The sequence below is a fragment of the Parasteatoda tepidariorum genome, chromosome 2 (assembly GCF_982258835.1).
Source record: "Parasteatoda tepidariorum strain Cologne lab strain chromosome 2, Ptep-v5.0, whole genome shotgun sequence".
NCBI classification, from domain to species: Eukaryota; Metazoa; Arthropoda; class Arachnida; order Araneae; family Theridiidae; genus Parasteatoda; species Parasteatoda tepidariorum.
In genome coordinates, this window is record NC_141756.1 from 83554483 (window position 1) to 83578129 (window position 23647).

Here is a 23647-nt window from a genome sequence, read left to right on the forward strand (position 1 = left end):
TTAAATTTTTAATAATGATGTCTTAAAGTTTATGTGTAAATTTTGGGCTTTATAAAGGGTAATTTTACTTTTCTACGATTTATGATTTCTTGGTATGATGGGAAATTCTTAGTTTTCTTTTTATCGTAACATCTGACAAATGACGGTATGACAATATATTTCTTTCATTAACTTCATTTAAGGTTTATTAGTGTATAAATTATAGTGAAATATATAAATTTCATATGAAGTATGTTACATATACTCTAATAAACTTCATTATGAAGTAAAAGTTTATAAAACATATTTGAAAATCTGATGCAAACCATTAAATATATTTTATCTTATAACTCAATCTTAAATTTATCTTACAACTCAAAAAACTTACAAAAGAAATCCAGGATTTTCATTCGAATCAAAGATAATTAAAGAATTTTCTTTAAATTCTTCTGTGCATAAAAAGAAATAATTTAATTGCAAAAGAGGTTTAAATTCCAATTTCTCATCTGAAATTAGTTATTTCTAAAGTAAGTTAAAATAATTTGTTACCCTATTTAAAAGATTTGTTAATCAAAATAAAGACTGGCACATTTAGTAATTTATAGTAACTATATCAAAAACTTAAAATTTATTAAAAACTCTGAAATTATTACTCAAATGTTTTTTAAATTCTTCGTTCTTTATGCTGTTAAATTTTTTCTTTTGTGCTTTTTTCTCTTTATGGATTTTAATCATTAATTTTTGCTACTTTTATCGTTATCTCACTAAAAATTATTCTCATAAGACTAAAATACTTAATATTCGCTCCTCTAAATAAAAAAAAGCCTAAAGAAACCTATCTGTCATAAAATAATTAAGTGCCATCTTTCATTTTAAATATAATGCTTGTTATAAAAAAGGTGGCAAATAAAATTAAACTTAAGTAAAAAACATAAAGAAATTTAATGAAATATTACGTTTTGCAAATGAAACATGTATTTTCATTTTATAATATGTGTTAGGCGAAAAAGAAGTTTTTAACGTCAATTTATGTTTTTTAAACTAATTAATCTCGAAACTTCATCATTTATTAGCAAACCAGACAGATAATTAATTCTTGTAATATTTTGTAATATTCTGAAAAAAGTAATACCAATTATACTTTTTATATATCGCTTGTAATATTCCACAAAGAGAATGTTTCCGTAAGTATGCAGTTTTTTTTTCTTTAACATAAAAGGTCCTAATTTTTTCTCTTTCAACGGGATAAAAAAAAACTGTAAAGAAGCCGTGTAATTAAAAGTTCGTCAAACATTTTCTGTGTTAATAATCTTTTGCTTATCCTCAAGCTAAGCTGAAAGCAAAAAATAGTGTTCCGTTCAAGATCTTAGAAGTGCAATTAAACTTAACTTAAGAAAATATTGTCTTTCTAATTTATTATGCAGATCTTTTTTACTAACAAAACTGAAAAACTGGTAAAAGTAAAACGCTTATTTCAGCTTTAAGCTATTTTAATCTCTTTTTTTACACCTAGTGAGTGTTAATGCTTTTCAAGTAAACCATTAAGTTTAGGGTGTTTGGGAAACAAAAGCAAAACTGGCGTAAAATGTTTTTTTTAAAAAAAATTGAGTATTCTTTGTTCCAAGTCGCTGTTTTTTCAATAGACATTTTTTATTACGCTGGCGTATATTTCGATATAATTAAAAGTTTGCTTTAAAAATTCAATCGAAATGTGTTTTATTTATATTCCTAATTCTTTAAAATATATTGTTAAATATTTCATAAAAAATTCAACCGTAAAATTGTGTTTCGTGGTGTCGTCTCTTTTAGTTAAAGTGCAGGAATACTCTCAGAAATAAAACTTTCAATTTTGACGAATTAGCAATTCTTGAGAGATATTTCGTCTATTTTGAGAATCATTTTGAACTATCTGATTTGTGACGTAACGCAAACACCAAAACAGATGACGAAAAGGTTTCTTCAATTCGAAATTCATTTGTAGTGCATTATGGGAGATTATTAACTAGAATGAAGAAACCAGAATAAAGACTATAAAATCGAAAATGAAGTGCTAAATTGAACCGACCGGTTACACAGTAGTCAAAGAGTTGGTTTCGTACTAGGAAGACCCGGGGTATAAATCCCACATCGGGTATGGGTGTAATTTATTTCTTTGTTGTGTCTGCCCTCGTTGGGTTGTGATAGCCGTATGGTGCATACACTAAAGTGATTATTATAAAAGTCAGATGCATAATGCACTGTGAGTTTCTTTTTTTTTGGAAACAAAATTGACAAATATTTCTCCAATTATGACGAAATTTTTTTACTTGCAGAAGTGACGATAATTATTTCATCACTTTGATTACCAAAGAAAAGGTTTCCTTAAAGACGAAGAAAGTTTTGTGATATTTGAGTATCCAATTTTTACAGTAAAAGCTGGCAATTAATATTTTAAATTTTCCTTAAAATATCAACTATTTGAATATTATTACCAATAATTTTTCTTGCAACAATACTTTGTTATTAAACAATCATTTGCCTTTAACAGTACACCAATTAGTTAGCAAAATAAAAAAACAATCGTTCGGAATAGCTTTATTTTATTTTTAACAAAAAGTTCATTTCATTGGACAATAGGAAAACAGTTTTGACAACTTTTATTGTTTTTTCACCAAATTACTCAGTAGCAGTATCACAATTTTAAGCCAAAAATTTGCAAAAAATATCTGAATATCATGCTTTGTTCCAAAAAAGTTTTAATTGATAAATTAACAAAAAGAAAATTATTCTAGTCATAAAACGTTAATAGCTTCAAATTCTCAAAATAAAGTGTTATATTTTGCTTCAAAGTATTATTTTTGAGTTAACCACTAAACCATTATTTTTCACTACGTACAATCTGTTTGAGAGTGAAAAGATAGTTTGTTCATAATATATAACAAATGCCTGCAATTTTCAAACTGAAATTGTAGTGAAAAGTTCACATGAGAGAGCATTTTGGATCCCACTAATCCATTTTTTTTGGGTTACAAATTTGGTAAAAAAATTAACACATTTTCACTAATATTTTGCCAAATTGAAACAATCTAGCTGAGCTATTATCTAGCTGAGAGTTTTGCTAAAATCATTGGGTTTAATCAGCACCTCCCAAAAGAGAGAAGTCCTCCTCACGGGTTACCATAAACGAGAAATTCGATCTTTTAGTTATCCGAATGTTATGACAACTTGCCTACCCTACCGCATAAGTTTAGTAGCCTGGACCTTGTGGCATCTTTCTTATGCCACTTCGTAGTTTATGTTCTTTTCGTCGGTCCACTAAACTGATCATTGTTGAGGCCATCTCTCTTTAACCTTTTACTTACGGCTGGTACAACATGTGAACCACATGTGACGGTACAATAAGGAACACCGTACACTGTTAAAATTTTCTTTCAAAAATTATGGTAAAATAACTGGCAGCTGTCTGTCCATCCGATTAACCGTAAAGTTTACGGTAAAGATTATTTTTTTCCTTTATGGTTTTGAAACCATTTTCAAAGAGTATGGTTATAAAACCATGAATACAAAACCAGACGGTTTTTTACCCATTTACAACTAGCATTTTTCAAAAACGCAAAAGAAAAAATAATTATTGAACTAGACATAGGAGCTCGGCTATTCGTAAGGTAATGGGCATTGGAGAGTACCGGACACTGGAAATTCTTCATGTGTTGAAGGGAAAGGAGGAAATATTGTGGTGCCAACACTAGGACTCGAACTCAAGTTCTGCCGGTCATGAGATTGACAGATAAGCACGCTCGGCTATGATATGTACGCAATTTCAAGGAACTAAGTAGCTTCATTAGGTGGTTGTAGTTGGTGAGATAAAATTCTGGTTGTTTAACCGTATTAAGTGAAAGAAGTTAATAAACAGTCGTTCTTAAACTTAGCAGTTTGATTACCATTTTATTTATGGTTATTTGACAGTTTTGATTAAATATGGTAAAACAACCATTCAGTAAATTGTTATTTAACCATTTTTTCCGAGAAATTTCTAACAGTTAAGGAGGAAAGGGTTAAGGAGGTGTTGTTTGAATGCAATACACAATTCAGTTGATTTAATTAGGAAACAAAACGTAAAATAAGAAATCATAAGTGAATGAATACCTTGTAACCAGGTTGATAAACAAGTGCTGTTAAGCCAGCGTCATAGACTCCTGCGATCCAAACCGCTTTAAAAATAGCTAAAAAAATGTTTTTGAAGACTAGAAAACCAGAAAATGGAGAAAAAAATTCTGATAAAACTACTGTACTGAATAGCAATAACATTTTTGGTAAAAAAAAATCTGCCAAACTGAAAACAAAACAAAACCCGATAATAAAACCAAAATATAACGTATTTAAATGATTCATTCGGTAAGATTTTTGTTTATATAATAGTGGTTTATAGAGATTCTGGTTTCTAAATTACAGTTTTAAATACCACACTTATAGCAAAAAATACAAAATTGAACTATAAATCTAACCGAATAAATCATTTTTATGCCATACTCTAAGGTATTACGAGAAAACTAATAAATTTCAATACATTTATCAAGTTTCATCATAAATTATAAAACCATATTTTTTTGTTTATATTACAAAAATTACAATCAAAGCACTTCAAGTAAAAATTACTGAAATTAATTGGTGCTCCCATAGACCCAGAAACACAGTACATTTTACCATATTCTAGTAGTTTTGACTATACATTTTTTTAGTGTACTTAGATGCATTTTAGCTAATTAAAAGGTATACAACCCATTATTCTAATAACTTGAATTTCTTAGATCACATTTATTGAATCAAAGATTTTTTCATTAATTAGAAAATATATCATTCGTTGCTTAATGAGTCTTCTTCGCTATAGCCGGCATAATGCAGGCTAATTTCAAGAAGTCTAATTAAATTCTGACTGCCATAAGAAATTGAGCTTTCATTAAAGAACATGCCTTATTGCAAAATGACGATTGCAATTGCAAATAGACGGATTTTCCAACAGGCCTATGGAACATATTCTAGATAAATAATATTTCATGAAATTTTTTTAAGACGTACTAGTCTGGTTAGGATTACAGGAAATTCTTTTTGGACTGGTGTTTTTTTTATTTGAATTTGAATCACGTTGAAACAAATTGCATTGTGTCCTTCCATTTTCCAATTTTCGTAAGACTATATATTGGAATCAAAGGAAATGTGATGGAAATGGTTGCTATTTGATGTTTTAAAGAAAAAGCAGATGAAGCAGAATTTGTCTGAAAGCTTTTGCTTTTAAAAGTCAAGCTTAAATTTAAATTTTTGCCTAGAAGAGTTGAAATGTTTTATTTACGTTACAAAATTTTCTATAATATTTCAGGGGTACAAGTATAAATTTTTTTTTTCTAAAATATTATTAACTTAATATTAAAACCTTACAGTGAAAACAAATTCTTGTAAAATTACCGTAATTTATAATAATGACATTTGTTGTAAAAAATATAAGATGGTTAATAAAACTGATTAATGAATTATACGTTATTTAAACTATTTATAAAAATTATAGCTCTTAACACCACATCACTCTCTTTCTCTCTCTCTCTTTATGGTTTATTTTATATATCCCTCCTCGCTTTGCAGATTTCGTTTTATGCTCAGTTTCGTTTTTTCTTTTGATTTTATTTTTTGATTTTTACGTGATATTTATTATTTAATGTGTTTTATTCTATTTTGTATAAAAATTTTTTTTGAGTGCTCCTCACACTATTATATTGATATATTTTGCTTTGGCTATTATATTAGAAAGCACACCTTTTTGCGGACATAATCGAGTGAGCTGATGAAGAGGTTATATCCCTTTTTTCTTTTAATTTTTATTAGTTTTTTTAGAAAATAATTTCTTCTTTTTTTTTCATTATTCTGTAATTTTTCCATGGTTTTTAATTCCCATGGTAAAATAAAAGATTTTGATTGTTCAGTTTTTAAAAAAAATGATTTTTTTTAAACGCAAATAAAAGAGAAGATTTATTGATTATCATAGAACAATTATAATTCAAAACGTGGTTAAAGAAGAAAAAGAGGTAAACAAAAGTCTAATTTGAAAGAACATTCGATTTAAAAAGACTCGAAGTTTGCTTTTTTTGAGTTTGCTTAAGGGCACTTAAATGCGAAATTTGATATTTTTTGAGTAAACAAAGATCGTATTTTGAAATTTTATTGTATTTCCTCAATGGGTTATCAAAAATGGAATATACGTGAGCAGAATAAATTAAATTATATGTGGTTTTTAAAATTTGTTGTCCAAAGGGAAATTTATTTCATGTCTATAAATATAAGGATAAGCAAAATAAAGGACTTCTGACATTATATACATATTTTATTTATGAATAATTTAATTCCATAAAAATATATGCTTCTGTGCTTTGTGTTCAAGAAAAAACATCTCGTAAGTTAATTTAGTATATATTGAGTTTATAATACTATTTAAAAAATGCACGGTTGTTTTTTTTTGTTAATATTCTGAACGTAGTTATGAAAATAGTTTTCGTGCTTTTTTTGAGACTGCAACTGATTATAATGATTTTCGTTTATTTTAAATTAATCTCTCTAAACTAATGGTCTCAGTTGTAATAGTTTTTTCAGATTAAGTAATTTTGCTGAAAAGAAGGTAGGAAAATAAGGATATTGTCCATCTATATATAAATATTAGTACAGTCTGGCTACCACGAGATGAGCTCTCACTGAGATTATGATCACTCAACGTCAATTTCTTTTTGTATATTAATTTCTTCATTTACTAAATGAATATGATGTAAATAGGTAATCTTGAGCGTTTTTAATTGCTCTTGACCATTTTATACATTTTGAATGTTTCTATCTATTATTTTATAACCAATAACTGTGCGTTTGCGAAATTAAAGAATTGGTCAATGACATAACAAAAAGTAAATGTTAAATGTTAGGTTATTAAGTCTGGTATGGTAACTTTTTCTCAAAAAAAAATGTGTTAAGATATGAAACATATATGAACAACAAGCGAGGATATGAGATATGAGCAACAACCAATACCGTACATTCAAAATAAAATTTGCTTGCTATTTACGAAAATCAGATTGATCACAGATTGATTGGAATGCAGGACACTGGATTGATTGATTGATTTGTTCATTTACGTCGCACTAGAGCTGCACAATGGGCTATTGGCGATGGTCTGGGAAACATCCCTGAGGATGATCCGAAGACATGCCATCACAATTTTGATCCTCCGCAGAGGAGATGGCACCCCCGCTTCGGTAGCCCGACGACCTGCACGTGAAGTCAAGCACTTTACGGTAGAACAGTTTAACGAGGACCCATACCGCACACCCTTGGTCCCTACGCAGACTGATCCAAGTGGTCACCCACCCGCCCACTGACCGCAGCCAGTGATGCTTGACTTCGGGGATCTTTTGGGAACCGTGTCTTAGCGATCAGTCCACTGCGGGACGCAGGACACTGGAAACTTTTCATTTGTTGACGGGAATGGAGAAAATATTGTGGTGTCAAAGATTGAACTCGAATACCCATTAATTCGGTCGTGAGATTGACAGATTAGCCCTCTCAGATATAATATGTAACTACCTACATTAGGTGGGACTAGTTGGCGTGATAAAATTCTGGTTGTTTACGTGAAAGCAGTTAATAAATGGTTTTTTCTCAAAGTTTATAGTTTGAATACCATCTTATTTCTAGTTATTTGCATGTTTTGTTTGAATAGGGTAAAATACCAATTAAAGAAATTGCTATTTAACCATTTATTCTGAGAAATGTTTTAATAGTGTAGTCTAGGGGTAGCGAATCTTTATACACCACATTCATTTTTTCAAAAAATTGTTTAATGTGGTCATAGACGTGCCGTCAAATAATTTTGATTTCTTGATTATTAGTAAAATAATAATACTAAATTCTATCAACTCAAAACTCTTTATTTACTATGAAAAAAAAAACATTTTGCAATGTCTCAATTATGCGTGTAATTCAACCTAAAGTAACATTAGTGTGACTTCTGTTGTTGCAGATTAGAAGACAAATGACTTATATTAGGTTGTAAGATGCTAGTTTAAGCAGAACTGTTAATGTTTTTTTGCTAGTTATTTATTTTTAGCTTGCTTTTTTACAGTTATCGTTTTTTTGGCATTAAATTGTTAATTTTTTTTGCTAATTGTTTATATTTTTGTTTGTTTTTTGGAATTTTAATTTATTGTTAATATGCTTCATAGTGAATTTTGTGATTGTTGGCGTGCCCAGAATATTGTGTAGCGTGCCATAAATGGCACGCATGCCATTGGTTCGCCAACCCTGGTGTAGTCATTGTTATATGCCAACCATTATCAATCAACTTGATAAAAGTATAAATTCTTGATCACTACAAAATGCACTTTTTAGACATATTCGAGTGCTAAATGTACCGTCGTTTTTGTTTAGAAAAAAAATAAAGAATTGGTCTGCTTGGACAATGTTAGGTTAATGGTTAATGGTTCTGAGTTTATGTTCAGAATTTGCTTAATCAGAACTCTTTGATAAAAATATAAAAAAATTATGTAAATAAATAGTAATATTAGAAAATTGCAATACGTAAAACAAACAGATAAAAAGATTAAAATAGTAATAAAAGTTAGTTCGGGAGTGGGGTAATAAATCAAACTGTAACTACATCAAACTCTCTATAAATATTAAAACACTCCCTAAGATTAAACAAGTAAACCTATTAATCTTAAAGTTTGTTAACAAACTACGGAAATTAGTACCATTTGTCACAAAACTATCAGAGGCAATAAAAATGAAATTAGCTAACTAACAAATAACCACATTAATCTAATTAATCTTTAAGTGAACTTTTAAAACATTGTTCATAAAAGGAATGTTCATTAGTTTCCACATACTAATAATTATAAATCTTATTTGATTGTAAGAAACTCATGAATGAGATAAGAGAAGTCTATTAGGTGATTAATCAGAACCATGTCTTTGTGTTCATCTTTTTATTTCTTAAAAAGCTTTGTCGATGGGTTTTGTCTTTAAGGTTATCGCTAATTATGTATCCGAGGGAATAAAAGAAATTTAGGGTACTTTGATCTCGATCGAAGAATTAGTTAAGTCGATTAAGTAAGTGAGAGTTTTTATATAAAATTGCTCTCAGCAGTTTTCGATGGATGATAGATTTTGTGTTAAAGGAATCTTCTAAAAACAGACTTACATTTTCCGTACTGTATCTTTTTATTTCGTTTGTAATCGTGTATCATTGTTTTAATGATACTCGAAGCAGTTCTCGATAGATAAGGATTTTCCTTAAAAGTAATCCTTCTGTTTCTTCAACTAAAAAGAGATTTATATTTTCTGAACTGTATATTGCTTCTTGTCACACGATTGCATCAATTCTCTAAGTTGTTTTCGATAACTGCGGATTTTCCAGGACAACAATCCTTATGTTTTCAAAAACTACAAATAGGCTTATATTTTTGAACTATATATTGCTTTATATTACACGATTGTATTAATTCTCTAAGTTATAAGATATATAAAGACTTTCTATTGAATTAGTCCCTATATATTCTAACATAAAACAGATATGTGTTTACTGAACGGTATATTGCTTTATGAGCCATAATTGTATCAATTGTCTAAGTTGTTCCTCTGATAGATATATAGACATGATTTCCTTAAAGGTAAACCATGTGTTAAAAGTAAACCAAGGATATTCCTTTAAAATTATTCTCACACCTTCTCAAAATAAAAGCCTATATTTATATTTACTAAAATGTGGACACAGTTTCGTATTTCATGTTGACATACTTTTATACAATTTTTTTAAGGTTTCAACAGATATAGTATTTCTAGAAATCCTAATAAATACAAATTTTTAAAAACAGGATATAATAAAAAACAGATTTGTACTTGTGTGCACAACTTTTATATTCTATGTTGCTTAGAACCTACGTTTTTACAAAAGTGTTTTTTTAAAAGTTTTAAAAAATATAGTATTTTTTTCTTTTTTTAAATCCTAGAACTTTTGAAAAATAAAAACATATTTATATTTGCTGATCTGTGTGCACACTCCTTTCTCTTCCTTATTGCTTTATGACATATGTTTATAAAGTATTTTTTTAAAAGTATTAACGGACGTAGTATTTTCAATTAATTTCAGTTCCTTTTTTTTAAAGAAACAGATGTGTACTTGCTGAACTGTACATAGTTGCTACATTGTTTATTATTTTCTGATACTAAATTAAATAAACATACAAATTTTTTAAGATGTTAATATATTTCGACAATATAACCAATTCTTAGAAAAACTTGCAGACCATTAAATCACGTAAAATCCTTTTTTTAAATATCCAGAGCTTAATTTTAAATGTTTGTGAATAAATATTAAGTTATATATTTTTTCAATCTGTCTAGCGTTCATTACTTACGTTCGGTGAAAGTTGCTATTCATCCAATTTTTTACAGCTTGACTTTGTTTGATCTTGCTTTAAATTAGAGCACTTTTTTTCACGTGGTTATGCTAACAAGTTTTGTGCGTAACATATGATAAAACGTTAATTCTTCCTCTTTTTTATCAAATTTTATCAAGCACTGAATTACATTGATTTTGCCATAAATCAAAATAAAAGCCTTTACTTTTTAAGCAAAGCAGTTAATAAATAACCCAAGAAATAATATCATGTATATTTATCTGAAGTTTTTATTATGTCTTTTAATTTTCCTTTAATTTGTATAAAAGAATAGCACATTATGTTAAAATAGTGAACGATGATATAAATGATAGCCAAAATTTATTAAATAAAATTTTGTTTAATCAGAAATTTACTTCATTCGGATAACAGAAAAATTATAAAATTTCTTTAAAATCATTTGTATCCTTATATATATACTAAAATTCTTCATGTTAAATAATCTTATTTACCAATTTCATGCAAATGGCGTGTTAATAATGTAATGTAAATATTAACTTAATTTAAACTAATCTTAATTAACATAATTTAAATATAATTTATATATATATATATATATATATATATATATATATATATATATATATATATATATATATATATATATATATATATATATATATATATATATATATATATATATATATATATATATATATATATATATATATATATACATATATACATATATACATATATATATATATATATATATATATATATATATATATATATATATATACATATATACATATATACATATATACATATATACATATATACATACATATATATATATATATATATATATATATATATATATATATATATATATATATATATATATATATATATATATATATATATATATATATATATATATATATATATATATATATTTATATCATTATTGGCATCAGTATCTGATTTTTGATTCTCTTAGCTTACTCCAAATAAAAAACAACAACTTTAGGCTGTGTGACTTACAATGAATGGTGATGCCTAAAATTGCCATAGGTATTTTTTTGTTCTTCGATCATTGTTGAAAACAGCAAAAGAATAAAGAATAAATCTTTGAAAACATTTTATATGCTTTTTTTCCTATCTGAATCAGGTTTTTTTATTACATTTGACTGCGAGAATAGCTTGTTAAAATATGTTTTTTAAGAATTCAAAGGAAATAAAAATGATTTCGTGACTGAGTCTTTTATATACTTTGGTTTTTAACCCTTCTATGTTTTTGTATAATTTGTTTTCTATTCACTATTGAACAAGTCAAGTTTGCCCTCCACCGGCCTTTTGCGAATTAAGTCTGGAAAGTGCACTTTAAGTTTAATAAGGGTGAAAATCCTTCCTTCGAAGCTTAAATGTTAATTATTTATCCCTAATGTATATACTTTTCTCACTTCATTTCTTAATAGGATTCTAAACACATACATAATAGAGGTATTTACGTAATATTCTGTACAGAAGTGTTTTAATAACATTCTTTGATAAACTTAGATTTTTTTTGAAATATTAACTTGATATAAACTTTAATAATATAAAAAAATAACTTTAACTTATAATTTCAACTAAAATATCTTAAATATATATTTTTATAAAGTTTTTTTTTGATTTTAATTTTCATGATTTTTATGTTCTAGCCTAAAAATTTTTCCAAAATAAATCAAACTGTTCGCGAGACATAACCAGTTTAAACTTCAATATATTTGCTTAAAAATATTGCTCATATTAAATATATTAATATTGTATTCAAGAGAACCATTAGCTTTGTATGATTTCTAACTTCTTGTTTTGTTCTTAATTAAAAATTAAGTGAATTAAATTTAGAATTACTTTGTAAGTATAATTGAGGTCTTTGATCTTAAAAAAATATTTCTGAAATATAAAAATTAATATTAGCGTATATTGAAGTACATGTTATTATTAAATCAGTGTCTAACTATTTATAGTAAACAAATGGATAAATAATAATATTAAATCACAAGGAAAAAATAAAAATTCGTTAAAATTACAAAAAATTATCCCTACATGATTATTTTTGTTTATAAATGTTTATAAAGATCCTAAAAAGAACCAAATAAGGAAAAATATTCTTTGAAAGTTGCTTCAGCTATTAGAAGAATAATATGAAAAAAGGGCCTGATTTATTGATGATTATTCAATAAAAAAGGCCTAATTTTTCCTCTTTATATGAACTGAACACAATTTTAGAACTGGATAAATAAATATTAAAGTTCCGAATTCTATGAAGTCATAAAAATTTTGTGTAAATTGGGATTCAGTGTACCATAAGCAAGATCTACTGAAATTTGAAGAAAGTTATCGTGCACGGAAAAAAGATTCTAGTAAAATTATCATACTGTATGGTAATGAGATTTAAAACCACGTAATTCTGATAAATAATCATCGTATCGTATATAATTAATTCTGATATTTATCGATTGTATTGATATTTATCGTTTGATTATTTATCGTAATTCTGATAAATAATCAAACATATCGTATATAAACCATTCATATGGTAATTCTTCCGTTCATATAATAGTGGTATATCAGAAATTCTGGTTTTAAAAATAATTCCTTTTACCACACAGAGACGAAAAAATACAAAATTGTAAAGTAACTTTAACCGAATAACTGTTTTTTACTCCCCTCTCTAAGGTATTATAAAATTACCGAATTTTCCCTCTATTTACCAAATTTTATTACATATTATAAAACTAAAATGTAACTTTATCATATTCATTATCAAAGCTCTTCGGTAAAAATTAACAAGCATTTAGTGTTCTCATAAATTTTGCAATGTTTTGGTAGTTTGGAACATACATTTAATGTGTATTACATTTCAATTACTTAAAAATTACTTGAAAGTTAATGAAAAATTACTAGATAGTTAATTAAAAATTACTTGAAAGTTAATTAAAAATTACTTGAAAGTTAATTAAAAATTACTAGAAAGTTAATTTAAAATTACTTGAAAGTTAATTAAAAATTACAAGAAAGTTAATCAAAAATTACTTGAAAGTTAATTAAAAATTACTAGAAAATTAATTAAAAATTACTAAAAGGTACTAGTTTTTTTTAAAAAAAATTCTACTATTAAAAGTATACATTATTTTTTGCTAAGAAAATGTCTATACTAATGCTACATTTCAACACCAATAACCGTCAAAATTGCAGACAAAATAAATATGTTTAGTTTATTAAACAGAAAAAGAATGTTTTTCTGAATGAGTGAGAAGTTTTTCACACGAGCACTTCCTTTTATTGATCACGAGTTACCATATGTTACAAAATAAATGTTCTACTAAATTATGAAAGAGAAATATGTAGAAGAGAAAATTCTTTTGCTGTTAATCGAAGGTTTAGCACTGTGATAAGAATTTTGTTGCTTTTACCCTGAAAAGTTTATTATACAAAATAACACTTATACGTATCGTTAATTACAGCTGTGTTAAAATATAAGAAAAGTTTATGAGATATATTTGCAAAATATCTGGTTGTTATAATAAATGTCTGTAATTGTTCCTGTTTTAGACTCTGTAACAGGAGCTGATTTAATCATTTCATTTTTTTTAACTCAATACAGCTGGCATATTATAAATATCTGATATAATTCTCTAAACTGAGAGCAAAGGAAATTTTATCATTGTTTCATAGAAAATGTATGAGAGAAATATTTTGAATCTTGAAGCAAGTTTAGATTGTTTACAAAAAAAAACTTTGTAATCGGATTAAATTTTATCGTTTAATTTTTTATAAATATAGCTAGAGTACTACATTAACTTTATAAACCTTATAAACTTTTGATATAATTATTCAAATTAAGAGAAAAGGAAATGATATCAAATTAAAGGTTTGAGACAAAACATAAAGTTTTGTATTGTCAAAAGAGTTTAGATTATTTGCAAAAAATACAGATTTTGTAATAGTATTGATTTAATCAGTTAATTTTTTAACAATATAGCCATAATACTGTAAACTTCTGTTATAATACTCTAAATTAAAATGATATCATTTCACTGAAATGAAGATACGATTCAAAAGTTTTGTATATTCCAACCAGTTTAGATTGTTTGCAAATAATGGAAATTTAGAAATTCGAGTTTGATTTTTAATCTTATATTTATGTTTAACTATTTCTTTGACAATTTTCTTAAAATTAAAATACAACGGTTAAAGTAAGAAAAGAAGGGAAAAATATTGTTAATAACTAACGAAATTTTTCCTAACCATAAGTAGTCAGTTCTGAATTAATTTGTAAGCATCTGCAATCTATATCTATTTGAATTATGCATATTTAACTTAGCTTCAAAAATTGTTGTATTCAATTAAGGATTGTTTTTAATGGATTTAGATCCACAGTCCTTATGAACTGGAGTTAGATTGGTTTTGGTATTTATTGACTAAGAAATTTTTCAATTTGTCATTTACAACACATCTCCACAACTAACATTAACAAAACTTTTCTGTGCAAAAATGGGAACCTTTTAATCAGAAATTTTTTTTATTGCACAGAAATTAAGTATTTTATAAAGTTGATAATTTTTAAAAATATATTATTTTATAAAAATGTATATCTAATTTGAAAATAAAAGCAATATATTTTCTGAATATGCCTTTACAGAACATTTATACAAAAATAACAATTACCAGACTCTAATTTACTGTAACTTTTTCACAAATTTATTAATTCTTTTACAACTTTTTTATTATATCAATAGTGTCTAAGAAAACTAAGCACAAAAGTCTAAACTAAAAAACTAATTATTTTATACCAAATTCTTAATCACAAAAATTAGCAAATACAAAAGAAAAAAAAACACTAGGGGAACTATATTGTGCTCTCTGATGCTCTTAATTCCCGGATGCGTATATCGATGCGTTATTTCTGATAAATTGTGTTTATTATTTGTATTATTCTTAAGCTGTTGTAAGTAATCGGATTATTTGAGTTTATTTGTCACTACTAAAGGAAAAGGTTTAAGATAAACATAAATCTGGGAATTATGCTCGGAATTGTGGAAACGTAGTTGTCTTAAAAATACAGCATTTATTAATGAAAACATATAAATTAAAAAAAAAACATATAAAAGCAACTGTTTCCAAAATAATAAGTATGGATTTTTAAGTATTTAAGTAGAATTTCTGTTATAAAAATTAGCAAATTATTTTTGTAATAAAAAATACAAAAAAAAATATCTTAATATTTATGAACATTAATAGAAAATTGGAAAAGATTTAACGAAATGTTATTTTTTTTCTCAAAAATATAATCAATCACAGCGATTTCCAAATTTGAGTAGTGCTAGGGTTCCGTAGAATTAAAGGGGTTCCGTGATTTAGGACTTTTTATAACCAGTGATGAGTTTTGAAACCTGTGATTAGATTAAAATACAACCTATAATTCACAGTTTATTTAATATTGCGGTTGCTTTTATGATATTATTTCAATTAAATTAACAATAAAATGGAAATTGCACTTTTTTTAAAGGAAAATGTATTTCTAATAATAGTATATTAAACAATTAATAAAAAAACCCCCAAACTTTTATATGATATTTCACTAGTATTTTCTATCACACTTTCCAAATTAAAATAAGAAAATTCCTTAATAAAGTAATATGTTTTTATAATAACCATTTTCAAAGTTAATATCAGATCTTTTAAGTTTTCATTTGGGAATAAACCACGATTCGGCTTATATTAATCTTTTCTAGCTTATGTATATACACCAAGTACAAATTCATAAATAAACTAGATATAGTACAAGGACTGCAAATTAAACTCTCGACACATTAAGCCTAATTTAAGATTAGTAATGATAAAACGATGAAAAAAATACATTCATCTAATTAAATATTTGAAATATTGTTTTTTATAGGTTATAACTTTCATGATTACCTTTTTAAGCTCATTTATAAAGTCGGGGTTCCGTCAAAAGGAGGCTGATTATTTAGGGTTCCGCAGCAGCTGGAAACCACTCATCAGTAATATTATTCCTTGTCTCGAGTTAAATACTTTTGAATTCAATGTAAACACAAAGCAGATTTCATTTATATTAAATGCTGATTAAAACGTGAATCCAAATATTTCCAACTCACAAACTTTCTTGTAAGTAAAATTCAATTGAAATATAAGAAAAGATATTTTTCTACAGCAAGCTGTTGCAAAGATGTTCAGAACTATTGATTGAAGTTGATTTATTGCTAGTTGTAAAAAAGAAGCCTGGCTTTCAATAATGCTTTTATTAGCAAGCCATTGTTACCGTGTCTTTGTAACACTCCTCATCTGATATTCTAAGAACTAAGAAATTGCATTTTTCTTTCTTTTTCGGGATTCAAGAATTGAGAATTATATTACAAAGTAAAGGAAAAAAAGTTTAATTTACCCAAATGATTGATCAGCTGTCTATTTCTCTGGCATATGATGCATTTGCATTGCTGATTTTTTTACCTTCTTTCTATCTACTAAACGTGCTATGGATTTTCCATGAAACTGAAACTTTGTGGAACATTGTATTCGAAGTACTGATAAAAAAATTATTTCCATATCATACTTTACCTTGTATTTTTAAATGAAAAAGTTATTTTTTGTAACTGTTTTGATCTATATTTATTAAACAAAATTACTCATAAAATGCATTTATTTTAAGCAAAAATAACATTTAAATTGAATAAATGAATTTAACTAATTTATCCTATTATTAAATTTGTATTAATGGTTTTAAATTTATAATTAAAAAAGTTATTGTCTCCATATCGCTTAAAAAGATTTGGAAACACTTGAATAAATTGTCAAAGGTGTTTTTCATTTTCATTAATTTAAAAAAAAGCGGGAATAAAATAGTAATAAGTTTGAAATGTTTTTTTAAAATTATGACCTAAGATCTTACGTAAAAAATAAAAACTTCGTAGATCACACAGTAATATATTCCAGATCAAATTACGGTAAAAAGTACCGGTACTTATAGCTGGAACATTTTACGGATAAAAAAGTCTGATGTACTATAATGTGTACAGTAATAACTACAGTAAAATCACAGAATCTTTCTAATTAAATAAATATTATTATAAAAGTCGCATTATGATATTTTGCCGTAAAAATGGTTTTTACGATAAATTGATTTTACGAATGATGCACCCACAGTGATGATATTTTATATCGTAATTTAATCCGAAATTTTTTACAGTCCGTGGTGAATTTTTTCATAGTGAAGCAAAGATATTCTAGTTGAACTGCATTTCCTATTACGAAGTATTTGATCGAATCAATTATAGTATATCAATTGTAAATTAATCTTAGCATCTATCGTGCAACGATTAGAACTATTGTAATCAATATATTTCATTTATTATAGTAATACTCTATTAAATTTACTATCTTTTAATTTAATTATAGAAGCTTAAATTTTGTAGCATATAACGTATCGATTACAGCATATCAAACATGGCATTTGGTAGATATAATTTATAGATATATTGTATCTATCTAACTTCGTAGTTCATTTTTTGTGAACTATGCCACGGGTTTTATTTTGTTAAGCAAATTAATAACACTTCTATATTTGGGTATCTAGGATTTAATGTATCTAGGCAATTAAACGTTATTTGAATTTATCTTGTTTTGCATTTGAACTCCCAATGAAAATATCTTCCATAGGAATAAATTGTATCTTTATCCTCTTGCTAAGTATTTTGTGGCAATGATAAATTATATAAAGAGGAAAAATGTAAGTAACTTAAATAATTTAAACTTTATCAATTAATTTATATTTCTAATTTTATTGTACAAAACAAGAGGATAACACAATGTTTTTGACGAAACTATGAATTAAGACAAATAATTTTACAAAAATATATTAGAAATTTAAATTATATTAAATTAAATTATATTAAATTATATTAATTTAATTAAATTATATTAAATTATATTAATTATATTAATTATATTATTATATTAATTATATTAATATAATTATATAAATTATATAATTATATTAATTATATTAACTAAATTATATTAAATTATATTAAGAAATAAATATTTATTTCATTTTTGTGGTAAGACATAAATGAAATTAAAGGAGCTTTAATTTTTAACAGGAAGCTTTTTATCTTTGTATTCCAATTCATCTTTCTTTTATAAATATATTTAAATATAGGAAAAATTAATCAATGATATAATTATGATGTTTTGTACCGTTACCCTTCATACTTTGGCAAGGCTGTGATTTATTAACTGAATTTTGGTAACGGTTACCCAGGTTCAAAAATAGACACTTGACTAATGAAGTACATGAAACTTTTAACAATAAAAAGTAAATTTTATTATAACTATAAATTAACAACAAACACAATCCCGCTCATTTCCAGATGCCTTCATGTGCACTCAAAAATACACTTTTAAATTTCATATGCCTAACTTACAATTAATTCACACTAAAAGAGACATTTACGAAATAACAATACTAACTCATTCTAAATTTACAAAAACATTTAAACTTTAAGTCCTTGTATTCCTACAGCAGATAATTAAAATTAAATATCCAAGGCTCATCTTAAAATAGGTATCTTAACATCGGATAGAAATAATTTAAAATACGGAATAAAATGCTCTTCTAAAAAGTTACTAAAAAGGTAAGAAATTAGAGTTTATAAATACAAAGGAACTTGCAGATCACCTTCTGGAACGCCCACCGGGCCTGCAGCTAGACTTGTGGACTAGGAGAACTTTTACCTTCCGACCACCATTCAGTTCTTTAGAAACACTCGATTTGCTGCCGAGGAACGCTCACTTCTTGTCAACCGTCTTGAATCTAGCGACACTCCGTCTATCATATCCCGTTTTATTCTGAGGCTTCAGATCAACTTTTTTCCAGGCAACAGCTCATCCGATCAATGTGGCTTACTTAGTCGCGGTATTCAGGGACTCTTTCCAAATATCAACCTTTCAGCATTTCCGCCTAGATCAACTCATTCCGAGATTCCAGCTAAATCTAAACTCATTCTCGATGATACCGGCTCAGAACATACTTCTGACAGCCATGATAGATCCTGTCAGCGGTGATGTTTCAACTCAACATTCCATCGGGCACGATCCGCACTCCCGTCGTACTACTTTTTCAGGCACTCCCGTCTTACTACTTTTTCAGCCACTCTTCACGCCTCTTATACTTTTCTCAGCAAGGCGGAATAATTCATACTGACCTGTTTACTCGCTCAAAAGTCATCCCGCATCCAGTGGACGACAGAACAAAAAAAAGATCCACAAGAAAAACCAGCTACAAACCCACTAATACGCCATAAAAGTGATAATCTAAAGCTCTTTAAATATCAATACAATTTATATCCACAATCTACCCCAAAAATACAATTTTAAAAGAATAAATAAAAATTTCTCATGAAATATCATAATTTTGATTGCATTTAAATTTTATCATAGTGGTGCCATCTATTGAAAAATAACCCTTCTTTAAAAAGTATTGATAAAAAAAAAACTCCAATAAATTCCTATTTACTACAATACCATCGCCTCACCAAAAAAAAATTAAAAGATACTTTTAATTTTTTGAAACATTAACAAGAACCAAGAAAACTAGATTACTGGTATCAAACAAAAATCTGTTTTTCCTTTTTCCCTAGGCTGTTCAAAAAACAATTCCTACTTAAAGTTCAAAATCTCTAAAAGCACCACGCGGCTTTAAACCTACTTTTAGATTTTTATCACTAAAATCAAATCTGTCCCTAACAATGTGCACCTTGCAAGGATACAGAAAAGAGGAATCAACTTCAAAATTGAGCTGAAGAAGCTTAAACTATACATAATTTAGAAAACATTACTAATCTGCTCTATTATTAGCAATACACTTCCAAATGGCCCATAAAGGATCAGGAAATGACCGTATAGCAACGATATCAATTTTCCACTCTCAAATTTTAAACATCTAAACACTCATAATCTACATTTTCAAAATAACATTTAAAAAAAAGTGGGACAAACCCAGTTTTTACAGATTACATATATCATTACAATTGCCAATGGAGACCTACACTTCACACTTATGTACATAAAAGGACCGTGGTCCACCTGAAAAAAAAAACAGTCTCCACCGACCTACTACATTCCGGCTTATGTAACCAAAATATACACCGCCAGATATAAACTCCTCCTCCATATTTGGAGAACATTTGACATTCCACCCCAAAACATTTTTAACCCAATTTAAAACAAGAAAAATTTAGTTAAACCCCCCTCTTGCAAAAATTAATTTCTTGCGACCCGTCCATTTACTCGTGGTCTAAAGTCATAACGAGGTTGCGGAAAAGGCACGAATTTACCTGTCTCATACAGTAGATTTCCTGGAGCAGGCGTCTCTACTCTTTCCCTATTTACCCTGCCACTGATTTGGTCACCGAACCCACTATCTCTGGATCGCAAAATTTCCAACCTTTGCTCCGCCTTTGCCACATTCTCCACATGAACAACCCTAGTATAGCCAAAATTTTTTGTATGTTGGATTTTCAAAGTGACCGGAGATATGACTTCAATCACTCTGAAAGGGCCCTCATTAAATTTAGCAAATTTCTTGCACTGGTTTTTCTTTAACACAGGATTGAACCAGTATACCTCATCACCTACTTGGAAATTATATTGCTTGATGTTTTTGTCTCTACGAGCCTTTCTATTTTCCGCAGAATTTTCTAGATTTTCCCTCGCTGATGCATAAGTACTATGCAATTTACCAAGTAAATCTTTGGCAAAGTCCTCAGCACCCGCATAAGAGAAAGGTTTATGATTCCTGAGAAATTCCAGAGGTAAAGTTAATTCCCTACCATACGTTAATAGTGCCGGAGTAAAGTTAGTTGACTCCTGAATAGCTGTTCGGTATGCTAGTAAGGCAAATGGTATTTGCGTATCCCAGTCATCATGTGTAGAATTAACTATATGACATAAAAAATTTGCGATTGTCTTATGCTTGATTTCTATAGCACCATTACTCTGGGGGCGATAAGGGATAACATTAATTTTATCTATTCCCAAAGATTTATAAATTATTTTCATACCCTCACTTATCAGGTTAGATCCTCTGTCTGTGATTAAAGTTTTTGGAGAGCCAAAACGAGATATAAAATTTAAAAGTACTATGGCAATATCCTTACTGCTGACCGAGGAAACCGGGACAGCTTCTAACCACTTTGTAAAATGGTCAACAATTGTGACCAAATACCTATTTCCATCCTGAGTTAAAGGGAGCGGTCCTACTACATCACATGCTATTTTCTCAAAAGGAGCATATGGAGGTGGCACTTTCTGCAAAGGGGCTAATCGCTTGGGTTGATGAGCCTTTCTTTGTAAACAGCTATTACACGACTTAATGAAGTTCACAATATGGGAAGACATTTTGGGCCAAAAATAAATTTTCTTTATCTTTCTTAAAGTCTTACTAATCCCAGGATGGCAAACCAAAGGAGAATTATGATACAAGTTCAAGACGTCTTTCACTAAACTTAGTGGAATAACAATTTTTTCACTCTCAGCAATTTGGCTTTTCTTACACCTTAATAATTTGTCTTTAATAAAAAAATGAAAGTTAGATGGCACTGGTTCATTTTTGCCCAAAGCCTCAACAATTTCTTTGCAAAAAGGATCTTTTTCCTGCTCTTCAATTAATTTTGTCAAGGAACAAAGTGATTCATTACAATCCACTTCATTAAATAAAATTTTGTTATCGATAGTTTCTGCTTCCTTAACATTTCTACTTAAAAAGTCTGCAATATTATTAACCTTTCCCGGAATATATTTTACCTCAAACTGGAATTGCGACAAAGAAATAGACCACCGTGCAATTCTACAAAAAGAATCTTTCAACTTCAAGGTATTAGCTATAGGGGAATGATCAGTGTAAATAAAAAATTTCCTTCCTAGCAAATAGTGTCTAAAGTAATTTGTGAAATAAACTATTGCTAAGATTTCACGTTCGGTCACCGAATACCTGGTCTCTGGTGGCTTCAGTTTTCTACTTCCAAAAGCTATAGGGTGAGGAAAACCCTCATCATCCAGTTGAGCTAACACTGATCCGATAGCATGATTACTGGCATCAGTATATAAGTGAAAAGATTTTGACATGTTGGGTAAAACTAAGACAGGTTCAGAAATCAAGAATTTTTTTAAACTCACAAACTCCGTTTCCGCCTGGTTGTCCCATTCAAATTTGCCACTTTTAGTTAAGGCTGTCAGCCGAAGTGATTTTTGACCAATATTCGGAATAAACTTTCTATAGTACCCGATACATCCTAAAAATGACTGAACATCGGTTTTGTTCTTTGGTGTTTTAAAATTTTTAATAACCTCTATATTTTTTTGGTCTGGATAAACCTTTCCATCTTGAATAACAAAACCTAAATAACTAATTCTATTAGTGAGGAATGAACATTTACTTGGTTTTAACTTTAACTTATTTTTTAATAATCTTTCAAATACCAATTTAAGTTTCGGGAAGTGATCCTCAACACTGTTGCTGGCAATAACAATATCATCAATATAAATGCCAATATTCAAAGGTTCGAGACCCGATAATACCACGTTCATTAATCTTTGGAAGGAATTGGCACTGGTTCGCAGACCAAAAGGTGTGCGTGTAAATTGATACAGTCCTTTATGGGTTGCAATAGCTAACTTATGTCTATCCTCCGGTGAAACAATTTCTTGGAAAAAACCCGAAGTCAGATCTAACGTGCTGAAAACTCTTCCTCCTGCTAAATTATCAATAGCCTCATTAATGTTGGGTATAGGGTAGGAATCAGGAACAACCTTAGCATTCAAGGCTCTGAAATCTGTGACCAGGCGATAATCTCCGGTCGATTTTTTTACCAATAGAATAGGGGAACTGTAAGCTGACACGGAGGGTTCCAGTATTCCCGCTTCCAATAGAATATTTATCTGCGAGTCCATTTCCTCACGTAAATTGTATGGTACCCTATAAGCTCTACGCTTTACCGGCACATTATCAATTAGGGGAACCCTGTGTAGTACGGTATCACAGCCCGGTAGATCTTTAACTGAGGCCGCGAATACATTCTTGTTTTCCTTTAAAAATTTTATTAACCTATCTTTAGTACTATTATCTAGATGGTCTAACTTAAAAGTTTGATCAAATTCAAGATCGGCCTCATCACACTCACCGAAATTTTCAT

General features: G+C 28.0%; 1 protein-coding gene across 1 annotated transcript in view; it reads left to right on the forward strand.

The window, feature by feature from the left end:
• The window catches only part of LOC147815882 (uncharacterized), a 39202-nt gene extending 19682 nt beyond the window's left edge, over positions 1 to 19520 (forward strand). Inside the window, exon 3 of the mRNA XM_087156645.1 lies at positions 19209 to 19520. Within this exon, the coding sequence (XP_087012771.1) occupies positions 19209 to 19520 (312 nt within the window). The remainder of the gene's footprint in view (positions 1 to 19208) is intronic.
• Positions 19521 to 23647: the final 4127 nt, after the last annotated feature.